We start from the raw sequence: 25,711 nt of genomic DNA on the forward strand, positions 1-25,711 counted from the left end.
CTCTGCCCTTCTATTCTGAATGACAGTTTCGCTGGATAGAGTAATCGTGGCTGTAGGTTTTGGATTTTCATTACTTTGAATATTTCTTGCCAGTCCCTTCTTGCCTGCATGGTCTCCTTTGAGAAATCAGCTGATAGTCTAATTGGGACCCCTTTGTACATGATTCTTTTCTTCTCTTTTGCTGCTTTTAAGATTCTCTCTTTAATTTTTGACAATTTGATTATAACGTGTCTTGGAGTGGTTCTCCCTGGTTCCAGTTTTTCTGGAACTCTCTGCTTCCTGGACATGTAAGTCTGTTTCCTTCCCCAAGTTGGGAAGTTCTGGTTTATTATATTTTCACATAATTTTTCAATTTCTAGTTCTTCTTCTTCACCCTCTGGCAATCCTATAATCCATATGTTTGATCTCTTATAGCTGTCCCAGAGGTTTCTGAGCCTCTCCTCACTTTCCTCACTTTTTGTTTCCTCTTTCTGCACTGGTTGACTGTTTGTTCCTTCCCTGTGTTCCAGTTTGTTGATTTGATCTCTGGATTTTATATTCTCACCACTTGTCTCGTATGTGTTTTCGTTCATTTCAGTGTGAGTGGCTTTCAATCCTTCTCGGTCTTGTCCCAAATCTTTTGTTAAGTCTGTAATAACTATAGCTTTGAATTGAGCCTTTGAAAGGTTTCTTATTTGTTCGTCTGTCACATTCTTCATCTGCTACCTGGTGAGCTGCATCACTGGATTTCTATAGTTGTCTGCCTCATTTTGACAGATTTGTGTTGTGTTTTGCTTTGCTTTCTGCTGCAACGCTTAGAGTGGGGGTGGGGGTCCAAGATGGATTCCTGCCGTTATTCTCTGCTTGGAGACCGGAATCCGTCCTCCCGCCCTCTGGGCCTCACCCTCCGAGGCAGTAGAAGGGCTGCCTTTCCCTGCCTTGGGGTCGTGAGCTGCTGGGGCTCAACTGCAGCCGGGACTGCTCACACTGCCGCTGTCCCCGCTGCTACCACAAACAGCACCGCCTGATTTTGCCCCTCCTACCCGTCCAGTGAGCACCGCTGGTTTATAACTTCTTATGTTGGGCTTCCGTGTAGTTTTATTTTCTGGAATTTCTAGTTATCTTTTGTTTTGAGGTAGTTGTATTCCTTTCTAGTTGTAGGGGGAGACTAAGCGTGTCAGTCTTAAGCCTCCATCTCAAGGTATCTTTTGATTCCTTCCTTGAGCTCATTGTTAACCCATTCATTGTTGAGTAACATGTTATTTAGCCTCATGTGTTTGTGTGTTTTTTAGTCTTTTTCTTGTAAATGCTTTCTGGTGTGTAACATTGTGATCAGAGAAGATGCTTGATAATGATTTCAGTGTTCTTAGATTTATTGAGGCTCATATTTAGTTCTAACATGTGCTCAGCCCTAGAAAATACTCCATGTGCACTTGAAAAGAATGTATATTCTGCTTTAGTATAAAGTTCTCTGAAAATATTAACTAAATCTGTCTGGTCTAGTGTGTCATTTAAAGCTGCTTTGTTCATTTTTGATTTTCTGTCTAAAAGATCTATTCATTGGTGTTGGTGGGGTGTTAAAATCCCCACTCTTATCTGTCTTACAGTTGATCTCTCCCTTTTTGTCCATCAAGATTTGCTTTATATATTTGGGTGCTCCTGAGTGCATATATGTTGACAAGGGTTATATCCTCTTGTTAAGAGTGACCTCTTTATCATCACGTAGTGTCCTTCTTTGTCTCTCACTATAGCCTTTGTTTTAAAGTCTATTTTGTCTGATATAAGTATTGCTACCTCAGCTTCTCTTTCATTTCCATTTGCATGAAATATCTTTTTCCATCCTTTTAGTTTTAGTCTCTGTGTATTTTGTTCTAAGGTTTGTCTGTTGTAGGTAGCATATATGTGGGTCTTGTTTTCTTATCCATTAACCTGCTGTATGTTTTTTGATTGAGCATTTAATCTGTTTATACTTAAGGTGATGATCGATAGGTACATATTATTGGGGTGACACTGATTAACAAAATTACACAGGTCTCAGGTGCACAATTCCACAACACACCGTCTGTACACGGCATCGTGTGCTCATCACCCCAAGTCCAGTCTCCTTCCATCACCATTTATCCCCCTTATCCCCTCTTTCACCTTCCCCACTGCTCCTCCCCCACAATCACCCATATCCGTAGTTTTCCTCCCTTTTTCTTTTTTGCTCAGTCACTCCACCCTTCAACTTGCCCTTTAGCCACCCCTGGCAGCTGTCAGCCTGGTCTCTATTTATGAGTTAGTCTTTATTTTGCTTATTAATTTTTTTCATTAGATTCCACATATGAGTGAGATCATATCATATACAGTACTTGTCTTTCTCTGAGTGGCTTACTTTGCTTAGCATGATGCTCTCCAGGTCCATCCCTGCTGTTAGAAAGGTTAAGATTTCCTTCCTTTTTATGGCCAGGAAGTATTTTATCCACTCATCTACTAATTTACAGTTGAGCTTCTTCCAAATAATTATTTACAATAGCCAGGATTTGGAAGCAGCCCAGGTATAGCTGGGTCTCAGAGGCGGCAGCAGCACACGCAGTGGGCAGCATCAGACCACGTCAGAACCCAGCCACCTCCACAGCCACACGTTCCAGGAGGGAGTCAGCGGGCACCAGAGCCCCGCTGAAGTAAGTCCTGTTCTGTAGGGTGAGCCCCTGCCCAGCTACCATCCACGATGGTCAGTGGGCACAGCTAGTCACTGCAGTGGATCAACAGTGGGTTACATCTTTCCAATTGATGTACCCACAGCAACCAAGGCCCAACTACAACAGGAAAATATACACCAAACACACAGCAGGGGTGGAGCATGCAAGTTGAGTGTCCAGCTTGGGTGATAGGGGAGGCTATACCACTGGGCCCTATAAGACACCTACTATCTTAAGCCACACTACCAAGCCCAGGTGACAAGGGAGCTCTACCTAATACATAGAAACAAACACAAGGAGGCTGCCTAAGTGAGGAGACAAAGAAACGTGCCAAATGAACAGAACAAAACTCCAGAAAAAGAACTAAACTGAAAGGAGACAAGCAATTTACTAGATAAAAGAATTCAAAACACTAATTATAAGGATGCTCGATGAACTTCGGGGAAGAGTAGTTAACTTAGGAAACTTCAACTGCATAAAAAAGGACATAGAAACCATAAAAAAGATGGAGTCAGAAATGACATACTAACTGAAATAATGAATAACTTACAGGGAATCAACAGTAGAGTAGATGAAGCCAAAAATCAAGTCAGTGCTTTGAAATATAAGGAAGCAAAAAAACACCCAATCAGAACAGAAAAAAATAAAAGGAGTCCCCCCTCCCAACAAAGATATTGTAAGGAGCCTCTGGGACAACTTTAAGCATACAAACTTTTGCATGATGGGGGTGCTGGAAGTAGAAGAGAGAACAAGGAATTGAAAACCTATTTGAAAAAAATGACAGAATGCCTCTGACTTGGTGAAGAAAATAGACATACAAGTACAGGAAATGCAGAGTCCCAAACAAGATGATCCCAAAGAGGCCCACACCAAGACACATTATAATTAATGTGCAAAAGGTTAAAGACAAAAAATCTTGAAAACTGGATTTTTTAGGTACTATAATGTAGCTACTCTGAATTCTCATATTTTTCTGAGATTGCTATTCTTCGGCAGCTTGCCTGGACTTAAACTGCAGTCTTGCCCCAGTGCAGTGCACAACCACAGGTGTGGCCTCTCAGGTTTTTAAAAATTCCTTTAAATTATTCCTTGGGGGTCTTCCCTGTGTCTTCCTAACATAGTACTTAGGCAATGGTTTTGGCAGAGGTCGTACCCATATACTTTGAGCCTGTGGGACTCCCACCCTCTGCTCACCAGTCTGTGCATTGGGAATGTTTTCAAACCTCCCTTGGCTTTTGCTTTCCCCTGGGCTCTCCTGGGTCTCTCACTCCTGCATAGCTTCCCAGTCAGCCAGGAGTGTGTGAAAAGCATGGATTAGCCACTTGTGTTTTTCCACTTCCAGGACCTGTCACATTTCTGGCTGGTCTGCCACTTACTCCATACTCATGGAAATGTGAACTGGAAGCTTGGGCTAGTAAAGCCGCTGGTTTTTCTCATCCATGCCCAAATAAATCCACCATGTTTAGCCAGCAAAGCTGTAGGGGTTTGCAGCCATCACACATTGTCAAGCCTGCCACTTTTACAACTGACATGGGGTGTGAGGAGATGGGAGCAGTCTCATCAGCAAGCTCACAGATCCCTGCCACTCCTTTCCTCAGCTCCAGCAGTCTTCAAAAGTAATGCTTTTTTGTGTCTGCCTTTGGGGTATTTCCAGTGGCCTGAAGTGGTTGTTTTGGGCCATGTCCCCCGATTTGGCTTTTTTGCAGAGAGGAACTGACTACCTCTTTATACTGCAACAGCTGGAAGCCCCTCTTCTCACTCCTGACTAATGAAGAAAGTGAGGCTCAAAGGGTTGGAGCGACTTGCCCTAGGCCATGCAGCTGGACAGTGGGAGAGTCAGAATTAAACGCATGGGCTTTATATTAAAAAAAATAAGTTTTATTGAAAAATAATTGACATACAATAAGTTAAGCTTAATTAAACCATACAATTTGGCACATTTCCACATATACATATGCTTGTGAAACCATCTCCACCATCAAGGTGATAAAGATATCCATCTATATTGTCTTCCTTTGTAACCCCTCCTGCCCTTCCCCCATTGCCAGGCAACCACTGATCTGATTTCTATCACTCCGGTTTGCATTTTCTAGAATTTTACATAAATGAAGTCATACAGTATGTACGCGTCTTGTTTGGCTCTTCTCACTCAGTGTAACCGAAACCCACCCAACATTGCGCTGTGTATCAGCAGTCCAGACAGTACCCCCCTGTGTAGGTATGCGGAAGTTTGAGTGTCTGGTTACAGGCTGGTGGACATTTGTGTTGTTTCTAGATTTAAGTTTTCACAAATAACCTGCTGTGAACATTTGTATACATATCTTTGTGTCGACATATGCTTTCATTTCTCTTGGGTTATACCTCAGAGTAGAGCATATTGAAAGTGTATGTTTAACATTTTAAATACATTTTCAACTTAAAGACAGTGTTCCAGAACCAGCCAATGGTGTTCCAGAACAGCACTGGGGTTCAACTGCTTATCTCCAAGGGGTGTGACTTCAGAGACAAGAGTCTAGTGAAAAAGGAAAGGCGTTGTTTATTTACAGGCTATATACAGTTTCAGAATAATGGCAGGTTTCTGGTGTTAAGTCCTGCTCCCTTTAAAACACCCAAAAACGAATAGCCCAGCCGCCCTCTGCCAAGCCAGACCAGTTTCAGAATATGCTACTTAAAAGTACCGCCCCTTTAAGAAACGCGGAGGTCTGCAGCTGGGCACTGCAGGTCACAGTTCTGCTCCAAGCCTCTCTCAACGTGTCTGTATGCACCTGCCTGAGTCCTTCTCGCAGCATCAGTTTCTCTGCTCTGTAGCCGCTTTTTTCCGGCCGGCAGCTCCCCGGTGTGCCTGTGTGTGAGGCCAGGCAGATGCCCCACAGCGTCACCAGCTCTGCTGCAGTCTTTGGTGCAGGCGGGGTGTGGAGGATGTCCCCAAACCACGCAGTCTCTGGGGACCTGCTGAGTCTCAGGACCTTGGGTTCTCTGCGGCCTGCCGGGCTAGCCAGGGGGAGGGCAAAAAGCTTACAGACCTTGTGTTTCCCAGTGCGCTGTTTTAAAGGCTGGGCTCAGAGAGTCCTGCAGGACTGAGCGTCAGTGTCTGCCATTTTTGTCGGCTCCCCGGTGTCTTTGACCATCTTGCAGCTGCCATTTTTAGTCAGGACGAAAGTTTTCCAGCTGCGCACAGGTGCACCAGCGTCTGTTTGTCCCGGGTGGAGGCAGCCGGCCCTGCAGCTCACGCAGGCGCTATGCGAGTTTCTCCTCTCCGCTCCCCACCGGCTGCGTCAAGAGTGGCTCGGCCGCCAGGATGTTCTCACAGTCCTGTTGCCTCCGTTTACCGTCCGCTGGTGGCAGCAGCCTCCTTCCGCAGCCCCACCCTCTGGGAAGGCACCGGCTGCCTGGCTGCGATTTTAATCTGCTGCCCTGGGGTCCCCTGTTTTTTCATCCACGGCTGGTCCCACCTACCCTGTTACAATAACCCATTCCCCCTTATTGTTAGCATCTTATCTTACTCCCATGCATTTGTCAAAGTGAAGAAACTGGCACTGGTACATTTCTATTAATTAAACTCCAGGCTTTATTTAGGTTTTGCCAGTTTTTCCACTAATGTCATATTTCCATTCCAGGATCCAGTCAGTCGAGGGTACCACACGTGTCTAGTTGTCATATATCCCCAGTCTCCTCTGTCTGCGGCAGTTTCTAAGTTGTTCCTGCTTTTAAAAAGATTTTATTTTCAGAGAGAGGGGGAGGGAGGGATAAAAAGAGGGAGAGAAACAACCATGTGTGAGAGAATCATCAGTTGGTTGCCTCTCGCACACTCCTAACTGAGGACCTGGCCCGCAACCCAGGCACGTGCCCTGACCAGCAAACAGAACACAGTGACCTCTCAGTTTGTGGGACGATGCCCACCAACCCATTGAGCCACACGTCAGGACTCCTTTTTATCATGAACTTGGCAGTTCCTTAATTTCTGGAAGTATAAGATGCCTCAAGTTCATCTTGTTTCCCCTGCTCAGTCCTAGAATCAGTCATTTCTCAAAGGAGCTCTGGTTCCTTTTATTGGAGACTGGTATCCAGAAACCAAGACCTGGGAGCCAGGTGTACGCACTGCTGGCTGTGCTGTCATTATCTCTATTAACATACATACTAAGCTAAACATGAGTTCATATGTATCTCTCACAAGGATCATTTTATCTTTCCGCCATACGTACCCCTAACTTCCCTCACCCAACAGAGAGAACCCTGGCTGTGGCGACCTGCCAGCATCTTACTAATGCAGTCACCCCCCAGTGCATGCGTTCAGCGGTTCCAGAATTGCTAACCACCTCCCCCCACCCCCAGAGAAACAGTGTTCACGTGTATTTCCTTTGGTGTTTAGCCGTATAGTTTCCAGGCAAAATAAGTCTTCCAAAGTGACAGGTCAGCTTCTTCCATCCAGGGGTCGGCTTTTTAAACAATGAAAGTCATGAAACTATTGTAGAGGATATATCATTTCCATTTCAAGACCACAGAGAGGCTTCGATTTGGCTATCGGAACCACCGACCAGGATTCAGCAAACAGGAAAAACTTCTTATCCTTTCTTTTCCCCTTTTCTGTTAGATAACAGAGCACCCCGCCCAAGAGAGACGGTGAGCCCAGCTCTTGCTAGTATAGGACCACGGCCTTATTCCGCACTCTGTTTATGCTTAAAGCAGAACAGTATCTTCGAATAACAGAAGGTTCCATTGGGAGGGTCGGAGAAAAGCCCTAACGCGGGGCTTGGTGCCCACCCCACCCCACCATGCTGTCAGCACCCTCACCTTCTTCAGCTACTTGGCATTCCTTCTCCCAGCGCCTCCCCAATGGCAAAGGGAGTAGGAACTGAGAAAATCAGCACGGCTCTGGCCCCACGAGTAAGGAGGAGCTGGGCTGTCCCAGGCTTCGTGGGCTGCGGGTAGAGCATAGAGGGCAGTCTCTGGCCTTGGTGGTCCGCGCGCACAGCTGAGTGGTGCGGGCTGTCGCGCGTGGTCGCTGGGATGCGCTTGCGCAGTGGGGCTGTGGGTGAAAAGCAACGGTCGCGTGTGGCGCGGCACGCAGGCGCAGTGGCCGGTGGGCGGGTCGCACAGGCGCAGTGGGCGGAGGGCGGCCGTAGCACGTGGCCCACGGGCGCGCATGCGCAGCGGGGCGGAGGGCCTTGGGCAGCTGTAGCACGTGGCTGGGAGGCGCGCGGCCGTTGGGCGTGGCGGGATCGTGGGCCTCTGCAGGCGGTGGTGCCATGGGGAAGTTACGCTGGCAGCCGGTGGCGGTGGCGGCCTTGGGCCTCGCGCTGGCCATGGAGGTGTTGCACTCCGCGCTGTGCTGGTGGCGGGCCAGGCGGCGGCGGAGGCCGCGGCACGAAGTTCTCTTCTTCCCGTCGCAGGTGACCTGCACGGAGGCCCTGCTGCGGGCGGCGGGCGCGGGGCCGTCGGCGTACCCCGCGGGCTGTCGGTGCGGCCTGCCCCACAGCGAGAGCTCCCTGAGCCGCCTGCTGCGCGCCCTGCTGGACGCCCGCGTGAGCCTGGAGCTTTGCCTGTTCGCCTTCTCCAGCCCGCAGCTGGGCCGGGCAGTGCAGCTGCTGCACCAGCGCGGGGTGCGCGTCCGCGTCATCACCGACTGCGACTACATGGCGCTCAAAGGCTCGCAGATCGGCCTGCTCCGCAGGGCAGGTAGGCTGAATGCGCAGGCGGGGGGCGTGGGCTGGGAGGAAGACCTGGTACCCGGGACCCTAGGCAGAAAGAAGAATGTCTAAAGCAGATACTTGGGAGAAGGTGCCCGAGTATAGGTGAGACCCCATTTATTTCCCATGGTGGCTTTGTGAGGCCAGGACATTTTATCCAGGAGAGACTCCAGGGCCATTCATAAAGGGCTCCTGCCGCTACGTGGTGGGTGCGGTTTTGTGCAGAGGGGTGTCATGCCAGAAATCTGTGAGCCGGCTGCGTGTTCCCATCTAGTGGAGGAAGGTCTGGGGACTCCCAGAGGCCAGAGGTGTGCGCCCCCCCCCCCCCCCCCACACACACCCGGGAGGTGGACAGAGGAGCCCCTGGGGTCCCCCGCATTCCTGAGACCCAGGTTGGCCTTGGGACCCAGTGGGGAACGCCAGTGTTTGGGCAGAGCGGGAGGTGTAGCGCGGCCCACTGTTGGATGGTTGCGGCCTGAAGGGAGAGTGGCTTAGCCTGTCAGTACCTGGGAGATGAGGAGAGGCTAAGAATGAAGCCACAAGTGCACCCACCAGCAGGCTGTCTGTGACTGTCCGGTGCACGGCCTGCAGCGGCCGGGCGGCAGGACCGAAGAGTGTAAGAACGGAGTCGCAGAAGGCCATTAAGACGCGGTGAGCAGGAAAAAAGGAAGTTCATTGCGGGAATCAGCAAGCGGGAGGGAGGGAGCCCTGCCTCCGGTGGCTAGGACTCCGCCTTTCTAGGGGAGAAGGGGTTTCTTTTATAGGGGGAGAGCACAAAGGGGGATTTTTTTGTGAGCCTTGTTAGCGGTCTAGCCTTGGGCAGCTGCGGGTGCAACGGGCTGTTCAAAGTAGAACGCGGTTTTGTTTATTTTCAGTTTGAAGCACCCCGTTATCTCCCAGGAAGCTGCAGGCGGGGGATGCGGGGGCGTAGGGAATGGGAACCAGGGATGTCAAAGAGCTAAAGGAGGAAGAGGCATTTCACCTAAGTACACTAATGAATCTCGTGCTGGGGGCTTCTGAAGTGAATAAAAAGTGTTCTAAAAAGTGTAACTAAAATACTTAGTTGGTAAGCAGTTTGTTTCTGCAGCTACAAACACCTGGGAAGACATCTCTGGTCAGCTGGCCTCTCTTCCTGGGGTGGGGGACAGAGCAGACCCAGGTCTTCATGGGAGTTTCTTGTGTCCCCTTCTCCCTCTGTGTGGTGCAGCGTCCTGCCAGCAGGCTCTGGTCCTAGCGTTTTTATATGTTGGCTGAATGTCTCGGACCACTCAGGAAAGTCATTCCGCCATGACCTCCTTTCTGCCCCTCGATTCTGGTAGCCCAGTGACAGACAGAAGAGCCTAGAGAGCTGTGCAGGCTGCCTGGGGTCCCGCCATGCCCTGAGTCACATGAGCCCAGGCTTCTGCTGGCCCTGGAGGCAGAGAAGCCTGTGCTGAGCCGGGCTCAGCTTCCCCGCTCCGCCCGGGGCTCTGCAGGCGGCAGAGCACTTCCATCCTCTGGTGCTCGTGGCTTCCGCGTAGGCCGAGTCGGAAGCAGTTCACAGTGAGGATGTTCACTTCCACGCCTCCTGGCAGTCATGAGTTGTCCCAGATCTGTTGGTCCTTTTAATGGGAAACGCATGCTTGGGCCATTTTATTTAGGCAGCTGTTAGAGAACTGCAAAATCTCAGGTTTGGAAAGCGCCGTAAGGGGCACTGCTGCCAGCTCCCAGCTCTCTTGCTGGCTGAGTCCTCCCTGAAGGCGCCCCAGCCATCGCTGGTCCTCTGTCTCTTCAGCAAACACCTCTGCCTGCCCGGGGCTGCTTGCCTGTTCCAGGTGCGAGGGCCCCGGTGAGGAGCAGGACCCAGCGGGGAAGCCCGCTGAAGCGGGTGCTCTCCCAGGGGCAAGGGGGGCCGGGAAGGGCGAGAAAGCAGGCGAGTGGGGGCGACATGCCAGCGGGCTCCGCAGCGCGAGAGGCGTGGGGGGGGGCGGGGGCGGGGCTCCTAGCTTGAGGAACAGCAAGTACAACTGCTCTCTTCGTAGCAAGGTGTTCCCTGGGGTCAAAGGTGGAGGCGGTGAGGAGGAGAGGCTGCAGGGCACCAGACGCGGAGGGCTAGCCTCATGCAGGGGGCATTGGGCGGGCCGCAGGGCGGGAGGGACTGAGGGCTTCACAGGGCCTGTCGGGGCTGTGCTGAGGGGCGTGGGCTTCAGGCGGGAGTGGGTGGCGCCCAATCAGAATGGGAGCCCGGAGGTGGGTGGGAGAGCTTCGTAGGGGTGCGGGAGGGGTCAGTAATGGTTGGAGTTAAGCTCCGTTTGCAGGTGGCCCTGGCAGGATTTGCTGGTGGGTTGCGCACAGCAGATGAGGAAGAGGGTGGGCAGCGTGCCCTGGGGGCAGGAGGGCGAGCTCTCAAGGCGGGTGCCAAGGTAAGCAGTCAGCTTCACAGAAGGGACGAGCAGGTTTTAGTGTCTGCCTCCGTGCTGCACGGAACACGCTTCCCTTCAGAAATTACTTGTCGCCCCGCTGAAATCCCGATTTAGTGTGGGCATCTGTGTTTTATGTGCTAAGTGTGGCAAACCCATTGCAAAGCAGCCTTCGGTCCCACCTCTAACGGCCCGACTCCGGGGTGGACGTCCAGTGGGCTGACCGGGGGGTTGGGAGCGGTGGGAGAGACGTGGGCAGTGAAACAAGAGGTCATAGTCCGGGCTCTCTGAAGGAAACAGGATCGTGTCTGTGTCTGTTAGGACGCTTTCTGCTTCAGCAGTCAGGCCAGATGCAGGCGGGGACTTCCCTGGGCCAGAGCTGGCTGGCTTCGGGGACCCTTAGTTCTCTGGCTGCCACTCGCCCAGGCCTGCTCTCTCCTGTGCTACTCCCCTGAGGCCCAGGCCCTCTCCTTACGGGTGGGGTGCATCTCCCACCCTGGGGGTGTTTACTAGGATTCCAGTTCCGGACAAAAGTGAGAGGCCAAAGGCAAGGAAACCCCAGCCAGTCGTGTTCGCTGTGATGGCCTCTGGTCGGGGAATGAAGGTGCTCTTGGTGGGCTCAGCCTCCAGAGGTGCCGGTAGGGTGCAGGTGGGCTGTTCTCAAAGAAAACTGAATAATGTTAGGAAAGCAGTGTCTGCGTGTCTGCCACGGTCCCTGCTGCCCTCCGGACCATCTGTGTCCCCTCCTGTGAGCTGGATGTAGCTGGTCGCTGTCTAGCTCAGCCACTACCACCTGCCCAAGTGACAAGCTCTGCCCCTTTCCCACCAATTTGGAGACAAATAGCAAATTTAGTAGCTGTTAGCAAATGGTCCTCACTTGAGGAGAAGCTTAGCTATGTGAGTAGAAGAGTGTTGTAGAGGCGGTAGTGAAAGCTAACTTGCCCTTTTGCAGGTATTCAGGTTCGTCACGATCAGGACCTGGGCTACATGCACCACAAGTTTGCAATAGTGGACAGGAAGGTGCTGATCACTGGTTCCCTCAACTGGACCACACAAGCCATTCAGAACAACAGAGAAAACGTTCTGATTATGGAGGATGAAGACTATGTGAAGCTTTTTCTGGAAGAATTTGAGCATATTTGGGAAGAGTTTAACCCTACAAAGTATACTTTTTTCCCACAAGGAAAGAAAAGTCACTGAAGCTGCGCTCTCACCTCTGTCTTGAGTTGGAGGAGAGAGAGGTGTTTAATGCCGCAGAACTTCTGGTGCCACCAGCTGAGACCAGACCAGACCTACGAGGAGTGGGGCCCAAGCCCAGCCTGTGGCCGGCCCAGGGCTGCTGCGGGTTATGATGTCAGGCTCTGCATTCTGCTTGAGAGAAGCCTCACTGTAAAAAATCACTCAAACTAAACCCTCATTCATTAAAATACTAAAGTGAACTAAACGGGTCAGTTGTTCTGGACTGAGCTTTGGTTTTTCCTTCTGTCCCGAGTAAATGCAGCCACAGCTTCCGGTAAGCGTGCTTGCAGGCGCCTCGCCTGGTGCCTGGCCTGAGAACAGGTGGCTTTCTCTCCTTCAGCTGCACAGGAAAGGTGTGAGGCCTGTTTCGGGGTTGAACGGCTGATCCCCTTTCCTGATTCTAGAGAGTCTCCCCCGCCCCCGTGGCGGATTCCATGAGCTCAGCCCTTTGGGTGTCTCCGGAATGAGACCCTCTTCTCGGGCTGGACTGGCCTGGTCCCCACCCAGCACAGCTGAACCCTGGGCTTGGCTTGAGGTGGACAGTCTCTTTATCCCTGCTGTCACCGGCTTCTTAGGCTTAGTGGCAGGTCTGAGTCAGAAGAGGGAAAGGACAGTGGTTAGGAAGGAAGTCAGGCGACAGGAGAGCAGTGCTGGGCGGGGCAGGGGCAGGGTGCTGCCCTCCAGGCCCCCGTGGGCGTCAGTTGCCCCTGCAGCAGGCATGCCCCGCTCCTGCCCAGGTTTCTGTGCTTGATTACCCTGTAAAGCAAGCGCCCATGAGGATGTGCATCCCTGGCAGCTCCCCGTTTTCATGTGGTCCAGTGTGTCCTCTGTTGGGAAGGCCAGAACCTGCTGCTTTTTTCATATGTTACTATTCTCACATCCAGGCTACTTTTGTTGTGTGTTGAGAAGTGGCTTTCACTTGAATGAATAACTGTGGAGTTCACTAAATCACGTCTCTGGGTCAGTGTAATCAGCCATGAGTTACGCAACGAGGAGAAACCAGTTTCTGGTTGTGGTACCCTTCAGATCCATGTTTATTCTCAGCTCAGGGTTTTACACCCGTAGGTAATTCAGGTACCTTACATACGTTTGTGAAATATTCCAAGTTATCATTTCAGAACACGTATCCTTAGGGAGCTCAGATAACAGCTGAATGATTGGTGGTTTTACCAGCTTGTATTCCTGTGCGTGTGTTGTGCAGCCTGTGCTCAGGTCTGTCCAGTGTCCTGTGAGTCCCCTTCCCATCAGTCACAGTCACACAGCAACAGGGGTAGGGTGAGGGGAGGTGGAACTGTTCAGTGTTGCATGGTTTTCCATTTTTTTAAAGCTACCTTTGACTTACAGCATTAGACAAGTAAACTCTAAAGTTAATTTTTCATATTTAATTGAAGCTATAAACTATAATATATGGATCAAAAGTAACAAGAAATGGTTTTACATTAAACTTTTTAAAATCTGAGTCTACTCTGGCAGAGTATGTTCTGAAAAAGGGAGCAGTTACACACTGTCTCCTGAGTGACAGAGCCTTATTGTCCTGGACCCGGCACACCTGAATGAATACACATGCTCTCCTTCTGGAGGGTCAGCACTGTGTGTCTTTGCCTTTTACTTGGCCATTCAAATCATGGCTGCTCTTCATTAAACAAGTAAAACGCTTGCGGGGAAGAGGCAGCATACAGCCACATAGAAACTGCTGGTGAACATGGTAGTCTCTCAGTAAGACCTGAAGGTGTTCCTTGGGGATGTCCCAAAGTGTTTCCAAGAAATACAGCTCCTGGTACTGTTTGCAGCCTCTCTGCATGACCTGTGACGCAAGGCACGTGTGCAGTCGCGCCCCCAGTGCCCAGGTCTTAGCCGTGAGTGCACCCCTTTCTCCCAGAAGCAGGCTGGCGTTCCAGTGCAGAGCACAGCATCGGATGTGTGTGAAGTAATCTAGCCAAGCAATCTAGTCTGATGTTTTAAGAATTGTGAAGTGATGTCATCTCATAATTTTTAGTCTAACTTTATATTATCTTATCATCATCTTTGCAGTACCGGGAAGAGTTTTAGATAATACTAACCTTTCTGAAAAGAACTTGCAATGGAAGAAAACCTCAGAAGGCAGGGGGCGCTGCGGGGACAGGACTAAAATCTGCCTCTATCTGGACGTTGCTTTGTGTCCATTTAGACAAGGTATTTGCACATGACCAGAGCCCCTGACCTGTGGCCTGGCCGCACCCTGCTCTGACAGGAGAGGTGTGACAAGGGGTAGCCAGCCTTGGACCAGGACCAGGACCAGGAGCTGACTCTGGCCTGTCTGGTCTGCCAGGTGAGCTGGTGGAGTTCACATCAGGCTTCAGTGGCCGTTAAGAGCAGATGAACTAAGTAGTTATCTTAAGTTGATTTGGAAGATCTTTGGGCCTAGTAAGTGACTTTACACTGAGCAGTGGTTATGTGGGGGCCAGTCCAGCCATGGGCAGTCAGACTGAGGAGATCCCTGGGATAGTGGCGTGCCCTCTGTCTGACCCCCACAGGCATGGCCAGTGGAGCCAACTGGACAGGGCTGGTGGAGTGCATCTTCTGAAGCTGCTCTCTGCCTGTGAGGTTCTGTCCCAGCTACCCATAGAGAAACTTTTAAAATTATATTTTATTTTTCATGCTATTACAGTTGACCCCCTAGAGAAACTTGGAAAGTAGTAGTACTTTCCTCCAGGAGGGTGGGCGGTTACTTCATGGGAGGAGTCGGCACCTCCCCAACCCCACAGACTCGGCCTCGTGGTTTCAGTTCGCTGTCATTTAAACTGTGGGGCAGTGATGCAGCGTAACAGCAAACCTGACGTGCAAAGTGAATCACTCATTGGCACAATTAAGTTGAAAATATTTTAAACTCTTGCGACCCTTGTGATTAAAGAAACATTGTCATGGTAGTAGTACACAGACTTCACAGTCTGCCAGCAACTACCACACCAGTATTTGAATGAATCAACACAACTACATTGTATTTTAAAGCACTATACCATGAAATTCACTGTTTTCAAGTAGGCAACTCAGTGGTTTTTAGTGTGTTAGCCAAGTTGTGCAACCATCCCCACTGTCTGATTCTAGAACATGTTGTCACCCCAGAAACTCCCATTGGTGACCACTTCCCATCACCTCCAACCCCAACCCCTGGCAACCAGTAATATGCTTCCTGTCTCCATGGATTTACCTGCTGTGGAGTTCACATATATCAAATCCAACAATTCGTGGCATTTTCTATCTGCCTTCTTTCACTTAACAGGTTTCCAAGGGCCATTCACGTTGTAACATGTATTTCACTTCCTTGTACAGCTGAATGATGGTCCATTGTGTGGATGTGCTACATTTTGTTTGTCCATCACCTGATGGACACTTGGGTGGTTTCCACCTTTTGGCTATTTACAAATAATGTTATAAACATTCACACGTGTGTGGACATGTGTTTTCATCTCTCTTGAGTAAATACCTAGCAGTGGACTTGTGGGGCCACATAACCTGTTTGACCACTCGAGAAACTGTAAGACTATTTTCCAAAGTGACTGTGCTGCACTGTACAAGGGTCCCTTTTACTCCACACCGTCACCAATGAAATTTCCCGTGTTTCAGATTCTAGCCAGCCTATGAGGTGATCTCATTCTGAGTTTGACTTGCATTTTCCTGATGACTGACATTGAACATCTTTTCATGTACTTACTGGTTATTTATATGTTTTCTTTGGAGAACTGTCTAATCATGTCTGCCCATTTTTTCATTGGGTTGTTTATTGTTGAGTTATAAGAGGTCCTTGTATATTCCGGATGCTAGTCCCTTATCAGAGATGATTTGCAAATACTTTCTCCCATCATTTGGGAAGTCTTCTCACTTTTGATGGTATTGTTTGCAGCATGTTACTAATTCTGATATAACTCAGTTTACCTGTTTTTACTTATGCCGTTTGTGCTTTGGTGTCATATCTAAACAACTAATGCCCAACCCAAGGTCACAAAGACTTGCTTCTATTTTTTTCCCTAAGAGCCTGACACTCCTAGCACTTAGGTCAATTTTGAGTTAATTTTTGTGTATGGTGTGAAACAGAGGGGGCCCAACTTGATTCTTTGGCATGTGGATAGCTAGTTGTCCCGGTACCATTTGTTGAAAAATTACTTTTTCCCACTGGTCTTAGAATGCTTTTGAAAATCAATTGATCATAAATGTAAGAGCTTATTTCTGGATCTTCAGTTCTGTTCTATTGATTTATATGCCAATCCGTATGCATTAAAAAATATTTTTAGAGAGGTGGAGGGAGAAAAACATCAATGTGAGAAACACTGATTGGGTGCCTCTTGTGCGCACCCCAACTGGGGATTGAACCCGCAACCTGGGCGTGTGCCCTGACCGGGAACTGAACTGGCTACCTTTTGCTTTGTGGATGACGCCCAACTGAACCACCCAGGTCAGGGCCATATATACTATCATGATTACTGAAGCTTTGTTGTAAGTTTTGAAACCCAGTAGCATGAGTCCTCTTTTTCTTTCCCAACATTGTTTTGGCTATTCTGGGTCCCCTTATATTTCTATATGAATCTTAGGGTCAGCTGATCAACTTCTGCAAAAGCAGCTAGGATTTTGATAGGGATGGTGTTGAATCTACAATCGAGTTAGGGAGTACTGCCATTCTTAACAATAATTTTGTCTTCCATCCCATGAATATGGGATGCCTTTCCCTTTATTTAAATCTTTAATTTCTTTAATGTTTTGTAGTTTTCAGTGTACAAGTGTTACATTAAAAAAAAATTTTTTTTGACTTCACAAATGGAATCACTTTGTTCAGTATTAGTTATAGAAATAAAATTTGTTATTGTGTATGCCTCTTGTATCTTGCAAACCTGAACTTTTTTTTTTTTTTTTTAAGATTTTATTTACTTTTTAGAGAGGGGCAGGGATGGAGAAAGCGAGGTAGAGAAACATCAATGTATGAGAGAGACATTGATCAGTTTCCTCTCACACATCCCCAGCTGGGGGACCTGGCCTGGAACCCAGGCATGTGCGGTGGTGACTGGGAATTGAACCAGCAGCCCTTTGGTTCGCAGGCCGGCACTCAGTCCACTGAGCCACACCAGCCAGGGCTGATATATTTTTTTGTGTGGATTCTCTGTATACAAGATCATGTCATTTGCAAATAGATACTTTTACTTTTCAATATAGGTGCCTTCCTGGTTTCTCTGGTGAGGATCTTCAGTAGTGTTGAATATAGTGAGGATGTCCTTGTCTTGTTCCTGATCTTAGGGGAAAATAGCTTTAAAAAGTGTGTTAAAATACCATATTAAACTAGTGTGTTTATTTGACTAGAATAACTTTTAATGAGTAGAAAATTACTGAAACATCCTTAAACTGGAAAAGCACACTGAAAATATGTATCCTTACATGCCTGTACTCTATTTTTTAAAAAAGTTTTATAAATTCCGTAAGTTGCTTTCTAATAGGTAGTCAGACTTTAATTTTTTTATCTGAATAAAAGTTTGGATTCCCACATTTTCACTTATTTCATTACAAAGGTTATGACAATATTTTTAAAAGTCTTCATTTAAAATTTATTTAGTAGGTTACAACTAGAATTTTAAGTAATGAAATAGAATGGAGACATTATATAGGAGTATATACTACAGAGTATATCCTAGTAAGGGTGCATTATTTTATGAAATTTTGGGTTGTGGTTGTGTGTGTGTGTGTCTTGGGTCATGATGTAAGATGCATTTTTTTAAAACAAAAAGTAACACTTTATTGCAAATAAATCTGTCAATAAGGGGGCAGGTATGGGATGTAGTTCTTCCTCTCATCAGTATTTCTGTTGTCCTTTTGGCCCCCTGAGGGTTTCTGTATCTAAGCCAATGTACTTTAGATTATGGATATAAAATTTTCCTTACTATACATTGCATGTGAACACGTGAAAGTGAATTTTTATGTGATTTTAAAATGCTGACAACAAATCCAAAACCTTAAAAATTCTGCAAAAATAGCAGGTAGTAATAGTAAAAACTTCATTATAAATCTCTAGGCTTCTGACAAGTTTCTGACATTTGACCTAAATGCCTATTTTGCGTATGTTACTCCAATAAACAAAACCTCATTCACAGCATGCAAAGGGTGATGCAAAAATAGTTTTATTATGATATAGTTTATGTAAAGTTAGGAAGTATTTATAAAATAGAAATCAGCTATATCCACTGGAATCTAGCATGTCACACAAAGGAATAAATATTTTGACAAAGTAATTAATACTTCAGTTGTAGTGAACAGTTTATCAGAAACTTTACTTTAAAAAAAAAAAAGCCTCAAACTAAACCATAAAATTCTTGAATTGTCCAAAACAGAGGTCAGCTTCATTGACCAGACTCTTCTCTTCAGGAACCCGGCAGCTGGATGGAAAAGGACCCACCCTGGTGGTCTCTGCTTCCGGGAGCTGTCTGGGCCCCGAGGCTTCTGATGGAGCCCAGGGGTGTGCTAAGGAGTTGTCGCCCGGGCCCGTTAGGCCTCTGCTTTCTTCTGCATGTGACATTTAGTCTGGTGAACATTATCACTTATCATTAGTACAGACATTAAACACCAGCTGATTTATACAAGTTTGTCCTCTGAACAGGTGTCACCTGACTGTGGAAATAATTAGCAGTGGCAGAAGTGATTGCTGTGATTTAACTTCCAAACTCCTCATAGCAGGAAAGTTAGCTACATTTTTTCACTTTGTTCTGTCAGCTCTCCCAGCAGGTTGGCATAGTATGTTTTTGTCTTTAGTAGCTGAATTAATACATTCACCATGATAGAAAAATCACTAATTATAATTGTTGAGGAACCACTTAGAAACTTTACATTTTATAAATATTACTTAGGAAAACCACATGAATAAATTCTTATCAGTTAACTGGTTTGAATCCTAATGATAAGTCAGTAGATATGTCATGAATACTAAAGGTAAATCCTAAAATCCATTTTAATTGAAGTTTTGTGATATAAATATAACACAATAATTTAGTGGTCTTCTTAACCTATTCCTAGTTTTCTATAAGGTAAAACTGAAGTATGTAGTATAACTAGTTGGAAAAGAGGGAAAAGCACAAAGGGTATGGAAAGCTTGAAGGCAGCAGGTGGGCTGACCCCCCCACCGTGCTCTCCGACTCCACCCTGGAAAGGTCCCCCGCAACACCGTGATTTCAGACCAGCCGCTGGCTTTAACTAAGACTTCTGCATACTCCTGTATTGGACCATCCAGGTCTTAAGTATTTTGTGACTAAACATTTCCTCACCTACTGGACGTAGGTGTATATTGTAAACTAACAGCATTATGAGCTTTGAAACCTTCACACTATTACACAATACAACCCAAGAGCTGGGAAAGTCCAGATGCTCAGCTGGGCTCAGCTGGACTCTGCACGTGGCCCCGCCCAAGGTGCAGACAGATCCTTGACGCCAAAACTGTCTCCTGACACTTCTTAAGTTACTGTATAAAAGGATCTGGTCAAGATGTAACCATCACGTTCTTTATTCTCTTAATTTTCCTTAAATAGCTCTACTACGAACAAGGATTAGTTTTTTCAGTGAAGAACAATGTTTAGGTGTGGGGTAATTGTTATTGAAGATACTGAATAGTCTTTAAAACCATCTGTTCAATGACCAAAGCTTTAGAAAGTCATTAAAAGCATTTCCTAATAATGTTGAGTGGGGTGGGGGTGGGTGTTCAACATTGTTCCCAAAGCTGTTCTACCTTAAAAAGAGATATCTGTATAGAATTAAAAAATATTTTGTCACAAAAAACCCTATAGTAGCTTCTGAGTAATATTTACACTGCTTACTCTGAGTAATATACAGGTTATTTTGAAGGAAAAAAACAGCTGCTTTTAAATACAGAGAAATTGGAAGCCACTCTTGAGCGTGCCATAGCTGAAGGTGTCACACCATCCTGTGTGACCAGCTGGAGGAAAGGGACCCAAGGTGCGTTCAAGTAGCTAGTCACTTGTGCTGACCAGCGGGTCAGTCTAGTGTGGAGCTATTACTCCTGGTCCGTGAGTCTCCTGCTGAGAGACTTCAGGGAAGGTAGGCTTCTGCCCATTACAGAGAAACATGAAGGCTTGAAACTTACTGTCCTCCAAAAGGCAAAGGCGCGAGGCCAGGTCTCCAGCAGATGAAAGGAGGGAAACTGACCACGTGCACTGCCATATTGGGTCTGTGTCAGGTCTTCCTATGAAAGGGCCTAAAGCAAGTGGTTTTACCAGACCTCCCTTAGGCTCATTCTCCTTTTAAGTTTTCAGTGTGGAAAGCGCGGCCTCACCGAAGGTGTCGGTACTGGAGCCTGAGAGCACACAGGACGGCCCCGCCTCCAGAGGGCCGTCTGAGGACCCACTGCACCTGGCCTGCGCTGGAGGAAGAACCATGTCCCACAGCGTCCTGCCACTTGAAGGACTTGACCTTTAGACATGGTCTCAGGTGAATAAGACCTTTCCTAGGCTTAGGAGTCTAATATCTGGCCTTTAGGGATTTGGTGGCTTGGAAAAGCCAGAGGAGCGGAGTCTGCATGCTGGCTAACTGGTAAGCGTGACATCTGTGGGAAGTCCCCTGGCAGCTCCTCAGTCCATCCTGACTGAGAAAGGGATGCTTAGCTGGCCAGTCCAGTAACTAACTCCTCTCTCAAGAATGACAAGGGAGAAGAAACTATGATGAAAGATGGAAAAAATGGGGTACAAATACTTAATTTTAAGAACCTTCAGAATAAGTTTTCAGCAGCATTCTTCCCAAACCCTTTCATAAAGGTTGGGTGGAGGCTACTGGACCATGGCACTGAGAACTGTTCACTAATCTCAAACAAGTGCAGAAAATATTAAGGCAACATTTAAAATTTATTTATGAAGCAAATTCCTATTTAACATAAAACACTGCAGTAACTCAGTTGTCTAGGATTTTCAGGGTGTGAGATATTCCATGGACATTTCCAGAGAAGTTAAACTTCCAATTAATGTGCCAAATTTTTTTCTTTTAGCATTTAATTCATTTTAAGTATAATACTATATACTTCCCTGTTCTTTGTAAAACTTGGAAAATACTTAAAATCCCCCAACCCCTTTTCGGTGATAAAAGGGAGGATCACTGAATCCTTTTTTGAAATTGTGTCTCTAAAGAAAAACATTAAATTCCAACCGTCCTTAGAACAATAATGAGCAGACTCTAGTTTCAGGAAAAATAACTGTTGATGGGGCCTATTCTTTTCACTATGAGAACAGCTTTGAATCCCTCAAGACTGCCTGAGACTGAGACCGTGCGTGAGTGAGTGACCGAGCCTGTGGTTAGCCACGGAGACACCATGCAGGCATCGGGGAGCAGGGAGCGGAAGAAGCTTCCCCCGTCCCCCTGCCATCAGGCCACAAGCCTGACGGGAAGTTGAGTAGGCCAAAGAGGCCTGAGCTGCTCATCCCAGCCCCAGGCCTCAGGGACCAGGGGAGTTACAGCGAGTGTGGGAGGAAGCCTTTTCTGGAAGAAGCACCACTGCCAGCTGCTCCTCTTGGAGCTCACACCTCGGGGCGACGTGGCCCTGGACTTTGCTCGAGCTGGTGGGCCACCAGCACACTGCTGTCACCTCACAGCTGGGGAAAAGGGCTTGCTCGGCCTCCAGGCCCTGCAGAGGTAGGGCACATACTGTGCCCCCCGACCCCCACCCCAAGATGAGTTTAAAAACAGACTTGCTAAAGGGAACCCCAGGTGACAGTGATAACAAGGACTGTGTGCCACCGCCCTCTGTGGGGAAACAAATGTGCATTTCCATAAAAACTGCTTCCTAGGCTGTCCATTCTGTTTCCTGGCCTTTGGTCAGAATTCCTTTCAGGCAGATTCCAAGGGTCACAACTGTGTCTGTTAAAAACTGCCGTTCCCTCTCTTCCAGTGTGGCCCACACGAGGCCCCCAACGCCTGGTGTTGGCTCAGTGAGCAAGTGACTGGATCTGGACACTGTAGGACAAATGCCACTTAGCCAGCCAGAGCTTCGGGCCCTTTTCTCTCTGCCTTGCCACCTACCGGACTCGTAGGGAGGGGCCTCTGACTTGAGCGCCTCACAAACCCACACATCCCCACTGTGGTCTCCACAAACAGCCCCAGGACGGCCGTCACTTCCTCCCACAAATTCAGACTCACTGGGACGACCTACTGCACAAGCTCCCATTTCTAAGTAGCCAAATGCTCTGTGTGCCACCTCGCCCCACACACCATCACACCTCTGCCAGGGAGGCTGCTGACAGCCAGTCATCTGGGTAACAGCTTTCACACCTGCTCAGGTGCCGCTGCCACGTGTTGGGAAAGAATGAGAAAGTGCTTTTGTGTGCTGGGATTAGGGTGTATGTTCACAAAACTGTCACACAAGTTTTCCCATTAATGTTTGCCTCGGCCTATGTGCAGGAGCTAGCAGATCGGAAGTGAAGTAGCAAACATTTCCCGTAAAATAGTTGCAACTTCGAAGAGTCGTGAATGTTAACATTTTGCTCCATGGGAAGTGGGGGTGCTCCGACTGCTTGGCTTGTGCTGTAAGCATAGAGCACTGGGGCTCACTGTCCTCTGTGTTCCCTCTGCCACAGCCCCTGCGGCGGCTCAGCCCTGAGGACCTTTACGTATCAGCACCCTGCACACCGTTCCTCTTTCTCTTCCCAGTGGTGAGGTGGCTAAATTCTCCCTGGGGTTTTGGTAGACGCGGGGAACACAAGGAAGACACTGCACAGCGGGGACCATGGTGGGGACCATGGCAGGGCCACAGTGGGACAGACAGGCTGCCCCGAGTGCTCATTCCAGCTGCAGACCAGGACGGAGCACCGGGGTGCCCAGCCCTGGCTCAGCGCCCGACAGCCTTGTCGGTGTGGAACAACACTCAGACCGAGGAGGCCGCAGCACGACCAGCTTTTTGTTAGAGGCACCTGAGTACCCCCCATTTCTCAGCCAGCTTAGCATTTGCAGTCCACTTCCTGGTAACCCCCGGACTGACCTAGCCCCTGGGAAGCCAGTCCTGTTGTTTCTGGTGACAGTGGGAGGGTCCTTTACAGAGGCTGCAGTGACGAGCAATGCTGCACCTGATACATCTGTTCCCCAGGATTTCTGAGCTCTCACCTCAAGGGACAAGTTAGTAAAATGAATGCTGTTTTGATGTATTCAACAGCACTGCAGACTTCAAACCCTCACAGGTCTTAAGGCAGATGAACTTGACTCTGTGCAGGGCCTGCCCAGAGGCCTCTGGGAGGGCTGGAGGCAGGGGGCTGCCTGGGAAGAAGAGTTCCAAGGCCACAGAGCAGTCACAGAGGACACTGGTCAATAAGGCAAGTTCCCAGGAGTGACAGAAAGCCCTGGTGCCAGAGACCAGGCAGACAGGCCCGTCCAACAGCTCTGCTGAGAGCCACAGCACTCTGCCCCAGAGGACATCCGCTGCAGACAGCATAGACTGCAGGGGCCCAAATATTCCTGCTCCCTCCCATTCTGAGTATGACACAGAAAGGTCACCATCCTTTATAAAAACGCTGCAAACCTATGTAGAATTTAAAAAACAGCTGGCATTCTCTTGCTTTTAAAAACATGGAAGAGCCCTCACCAGGTGGCTCAGTTGGTTGGAGCATCGTCTTGATACACCAAGACTGCGGTTCGATTTCTGGTCGGCACAAACGGGAGGCAACCAATCGATGTTTCTCTCTACCCCTTCCTCTCTCTCTAAAAATTAATAGATGCCCTCAGGTGAGGATTAAAGGAAGAAAGAAAAAAATGAAATGAAACAACATGGAAGAAGAGTAGTAAGGGAGTGACGGGTGTGGATGGGCGTGGAGGGGGGGCGATGAGGGCGCCCAGCTGCTGGGCCACTGCAGCAAGCAGAGTGCACAGTGCTTTCCATCTGGCCTCTCCAGGGCTCTTCCCAAGTGACCTTGTTCACTAATCTCGAAACGGAGCAAGATGACCTCTCCATTTTTATCCCCAAAGTATCTGTGTACCCATAGGCTATCAAACTAATGCAAGAATTACAACAGAGAGAAAGCGGGCTCTTGGCAGTACAACCAGCGGAGCAGCAGATGTGGTGCACGCAGAGGAGCGCCCCTGACACTGCTCCCAGCCTGCTCCTCACTGCCCAGGCAGCAGCGCCGGCTCCCTTTGGCTTGTTCATACCCCTCGTCTCAGGATGAACAGCTCCCACGGGCCCATGACAGAAACTCCAAGTTAAGGTCTTTACAAGAAGTGTAAAGTGTTTTGTGGCAGTTAAAAAGGTCTTACTCAACCTGTTAACAAAGCAGAACATTAGTATAGGTTTACTTCAGGTCTCATATTAATTAGTTAATTTAAGAACACAAAATAATGGGCCATTCTCATCTGATTGTGACATCCTCTGTACTTTCTCCTTGACTTAACACAGGGGTCTTCTCTCAGACTTTTCAAAAGCAACATTAGGGTTCTTTGGAGAGACCTTACACAAATGAACCATGTGTCCCTGCAAATGGTTCCCTGGGGGAAGTCACCCTTATGGGCAGTTACAGTCTGAAAGCCCGGCCACAGGCCCACAGGTCAGGCAGCTGTGGAAAGACCAGGGTGACTGGTGCCCAAGAAAGGAGCGAGCGGAGGAAGGAATGAGAGGGCTGGGGTTTTGTGCAAGATTTAATAAAAAATGAACAAAAATAGGAAAGGCTGTTTTCGACATTTTCAAGGTTGTGAAGTTTACCACAAGGACCTGGGGTGTGACTCTAAGCTGCATTAGTGGAACAAACACAAAATGCTGACCTGCCCCAAGCGAGCAGGCGGGGTGGGGGTGGGGGTGGGGGGGAAGCACGCCCCCCACAGGCCAGCCTGCTGTCAGTGTTGTAGTCTATAGGCAAAACCACACCCCGGAGGCTTGTTGTCTCTCCAAGTGACCAGAGGGGCCACAGAGCTACAGCCCCCCCCCCCCCCCCCCCGGGGCCTGAGTCTCCTCCCCCACCGCCTTCCCCAGTGCTCTCGGCAAGATAGAACTAGCTTATGGACAGGCTGCTGGGCCGTAATACTGACAGAGTGAGTGAGGCGGACGACGGCGGGAGGCACCCCAGCACAGATCTGCCGCAGCAGCCACCCGCTCAGCCCCTGCTGCCGGCTTGTTTAGAATACCATGGAAAATAGCTCGGATGCAGACAACAGGAAGTTGGAATCAACACAGGAGGGAATGGTGTGAACAACCCATAAACCAGTCTCTCATGCATCCATACCCACAGTTAATCATGACAATAACAATAATAATAAAAATAAAGGTACAGACGAAAAGTAGCGTTTGGGTTGTGCTGCCACAAGCTGGGAAGGGTGTGTGTTCAAACTGAACGGGACAATTAGTCTTTCTTCGAGTCCCTGGATTCAAAGAGCTTCAAGCATTCTTGCACCGTCAAGCCTTCTTTCAGACTCTGGGGAGAGAGGAGAACACTTGTTAACCATGAGGCCCACTGCTGGGGTGCAGGCTGCAGGCAGAGGGGTGGAGGGCGGGGGTGGGAGAGGCTCCTCAGAGATTAGTGGGCCATGCTAAGGAGAGAGCTGTCTTCTGTGAAATGGTGTTATCTGGATGAAAAAGGAAAAAAAAAAAAATCAGAAGACCACTGAGTGTAAGCAGCTCAGTTCTGAGCGTAGGGCCCCTCAGACAAGCAGCTCTCAGGCCGGCTCAGCCAGGAAGAGAAGGTCAGGCCAAGAACCAGAGAAGCAGCCCCTGCCACCCTTCCCCTGAGCGCGCGCCTGCCTC

The 25,711-nt window shown here is 48.5% G+C and overlaps 2 protein-coding genes across 4 annotated transcripts in view; one reads left to right on the forward strand and one right to left on the reverse strand.

The window, feature by feature from the left end:
• The first annotated feature begins 7,906 nt into the window (after positions 1–7,906).
• Positions 7,907–12,168, forward strand: PLD6 (phospholipase D family member 6). The gene is made up of 2 exons (XM_090290647.1): positions 7,907–8,336; positions 11,699–12,168. Exons 1-2 carry the CDS (start codon positions 7,907–7,909, stop codon positions 11,944–11,946), a joined length of 678 nt encoding a protein of 225 aa, XP_090146773.1. The 3' UTR covers positions 11,947–12,168.
• Positions 12,169–24,899: 12,731 nt separating this feature from the next.
• The window catches only part of MPRIP (myosin phosphatase Rho interacting protein), a 163,365-nt gene continuing 162,553 nt past the window's right edge, over positions 24,900–25,711 (reverse strand). For 2 of the 3 annotated variants that reach the window (XM_090291045.1, XM_090291048.1), the window contains one exon: positions 24,900–25,382. In XM_090291045.1, the coding sequence (XP_090147171.1) occupies positions 25,311–25,382 (72 nt within the window). In that variant the 3' untranslated portion in view covers positions 24,900–25,310. The remainder of the gene's footprint in view (positions 25,383–25,711) is intronic. The other variant, XM_090291046.1, reaches the window with a different exon arrangement.

Source organism: Furipterus horrens, unplaced genomic scaffold (assembly GCF_987537825.1).
Source record: "Furipterus horrens unplaced genomic scaffold, mFurHor1.1.pri manual_scaffold_11, whole genome shotgun sequence".
Classification (NCBI taxonomy): domain Eukaryota; kingdom Metazoa; phylum Chordata; class Mammalia; order Chiroptera; family Furipteridae; genus Furipterus; species Furipterus horrens.